This window comes from Aspergillus ruber, assembly GCF_000600275.1.
Source record: "Aspergillus ruber CBS 135680 unplaced genomic scaffold scaffold00040, whole genome shotgun sequence".
Taxonomy (NCBI): domain Eukaryota; kingdom Fungi; phylum Ascomycota; class Eurotiomycetes; order Eurotiales; family Aspergillaceae; genus Aspergillus; species Aspergillus ruber.
The window spans coordinates 178,567-181,285 of NW_024467336.1; the positions used below are offsets into that span (position 1 = coordinate 178,567).

The following is a 2,719-nucleotide window of genomic DNA, read 5'->3' on the forward strand; positions in this document are numbered from 1 at the left end:
GTCCAGTATAACTGGAATTGTCGCCAGAAGGCCTCTTTCAGAGTCCGGTGAGCCCAGGCATATCTTGCTGGGGGAGTGTTGGTCTGAGGGGTAGACCTAGCTCCCTTCTTTGCTTGTTCATCTGCCTGCTCATTCCCTGCGATGCCGGCATGACCAGGAATCCAGCGAACATGCACTTGTCCCGGTGGGATAGCCCGGCATCAGTGGAATCGATTGGGCCAGGCATTTGCAGTTTCTTGGAAAGATAGGATGAGGCTCTGGCTAGAGCCTTTGGGACAGCCTTGCAGTTGGCGTACCACTTCTTGATTGTCGAGGAGGATGTATAGGTTCTGTGTAAAGGAGGCCTGGGTACTATTAAGGGCAGCCTTCAGTCCTGCAGATGCTGCAGTAGCCTCTGCATCGAAGACTTCATGCTTGGGGAGGCAGAGGTGCCCACAGGTACATTCTAGCTTCTGTGCTCCCCAGTGTCCATACCAACCAGCACCAGTTGAAGCACCAGAGTCACTCAAGCGGCTGCCATCAGAGAAAAGGAACATGGAGAGAGGAGGGCATGTATCAGCCCATTGTTGGAAGGTCACCCCAGCCCTTTCTCGGGAAGGACAGATACTTTGGACAGTGTTGGGGTTCTCATCCTGCCAAGGTGGGTAGGCCAGAGGGTCAGTCTGTTCTACCTCTTCCAACCATGGCAGGTGATTATGGGTTAGGCGTGTGTTTGAAGGGAAAGATCATGTTCGATGTAAGCGTCTGAAAACTGGATGGCGAATGTCCAGTCTAAAAACACGCAGTCTGGCCGAAGAACGCTTCTGGTTGAGGATGATCTCCATCGGGGGAACGGCAGTTTCTCGGTGGAGTGATGGGATTGGGGTGGTTCAGTATACTGGGAGAGTCCCTCGGAGAGCAACTCTGAGTACCCGGTCCAGGCAGGAAAGGGCGGAATCAACTTGATTTGATATGGAGCCTTGGTTCCTGGGCTTAGGCCTGCTTCGGCCCGGCCACCAGGCCTCAGCTCCGTAGCAAAGGACTGAGATGACACAGGTAACTGTAGCCTGCGGCAGTAGGTTTGCCCTAGTCCCTCTAACTGTATTGACTAGTGATCTGATGCCGCAGCTGACTGCATTGCCTTTGCGGCCAGAGTCCTGCAGTGTTTTCTGAAGCTCAGTCTGCGATCAAACCAGATGCCTAGCCAGCGCGTAGCACTGCTAGCAGGGGGAGGTGTGACAATATGCAAGCCTTGGGGGGTGTGCATGGAGCATGTGGGGTTAGAAAGGTTGGACCCGCGGGTGAAGTGTTGCAGTTCTGTCTTGTTGAAGTCAAAGGTGAGGCCTTCTCTAGCTCCCCATTGTCTGAGCTCCTCAATACAGTGCTGAAGTGCTATACAGTTTTCCTCTAAGGAAGGGGAGGCCACAAGTTGGCAAATATCATCAGCATACCCAAAGCAGCCGCGTCGGGTGCGAAATGAGTGTTAGGGGTTTAACTCAAGTTATCTTAACCTAAAGCTACCCTTTACTATACAAGAAGGAATCGTTGAAGAAGAAACAAACAGGGCAGAGGTGGGAGCAGTCTTTTATGGTCGTACGGGAATGAGATTCCAAATAGTGTTCTCGGAGGTCAGGAGTTGACCGAAAAGGTCACCGATAGTCTTCATGTAAGGGGATCGTACGAAGGTCGTCAATAGTCGTTTCGGTCCCCTTGCTGGCTGCGTTCTGTGCTGGCCTTAGCCAAACTGTCATCCTTTGGGTTCGTACGAGAACCCCATAACACTTTCTTCCGATTTACAACAGCGCTTTCTAAGACAAAAGATATCACTATCCATAGTGTCTTTAGTATCTATAATATGCTATTTGACCATCTTGAAGTCTCAATCCGACAGTTAAGACAGAAGAAGGTCAGTATCAACTATCACCATCTGATTTATATCTACCTTTTCTTACTTACCTCTTATTTTAGGTTGGATGGAAGCAACAGATGCTAGAAGCTCTTGAATCAGCTGAAGTCAAGCTTCGAGAGTATTATAGGAGAACAGATGACAAAGATCTTCATAATATCTATGCGCATGGCACTATTCTAGCACCCCAGCATAAATTGCAGTTCTTTCGTACCAAGGATTGGTCTGAAGAATATGCAACAATATATCATGAAAGTCTTCAAGATTGGATGAAAGTATATCAGACTGATAGCCTTTTGACCTCAAGGCCTCAGGCTTCTGTCCAAGCATCTGAGCTGGATAAAATGCTCGCATTTGAGACTGAGTCCACCCAGAACCAAGATGAATTAACAAGATATCTACAAGGAGGTAAGCTTTTAGTCTCATCTCCTTTAGTCTCACCTCCTTTCATCTAATGGCTTTTATCTTAGGTTTGGTCTCAATTAGCCCTCGACAGTTCTGGAAAGATCATGAGCATGAATTTCCTACACTTGCACGTATAGCTCGGGATATCTTCTCTATCCCTGCTACTGGTGCTGGTGTAGAGAGGTTATTTAATTCAGCTCGTGATATCTGTCATCATCGAAGAGGTCGTCTAAATGCCAATACCATTCAAGACCTAATGATGTTTACTTGTGCAACTAGATTTGAGATGGAAGAAGAACAGATTGCTTTCATCCAATCTCTATCTATTCACGAGGAAGGTGAGACAGATGATCTTTTTACTGAGACAGAAGATATTGAACCAATCAGTGATACCGAGGAAGGTGAGGAGGTATTGAGATCAATTAGGGG

At 47.9% G+C, this 2,719-nt stretch overlaps 2 protein-coding genes across 2 annotated transcripts; one reads left to right on the forward strand and one right to left on the reverse strand.

Moving 5' to 3' along the window:
• Window positions 1-200: 200 nt before the first annotated feature.
• On the reverse strand, window positions 201-536 carry EURHEDRAFT_381503 (uncharacterized protein; the record flags this gene model as incomplete). The annotated part of the gene is made up of 1 exon (XM_040779422.1): window positions 201-536. One exon carries the CDS (start codon window positions 534-536, stop codon window positions 201-203), a length of 336 nt encoding a protein of 111 aa, XP_040634708.1.
• Window positions 537-1,965: 1,429 nt separating this feature from the next.
• On the forward strand, window positions 1,966-2,690 carry EURHEDRAFT_433883 (uncharacterized protein; the record flags this gene model as incomplete). Its single annotated transcript, XM_040783432.1, has 2 exons — window positions 1,966-2,293; window positions 2,356-2,690. Coding segments are annotated over 2 exons (663 nt in total), but the record flags the coding sequence as incomplete, so codon positions are not given.
• Window positions 2,691-2,719: the final 29 nt, after the last annotated feature.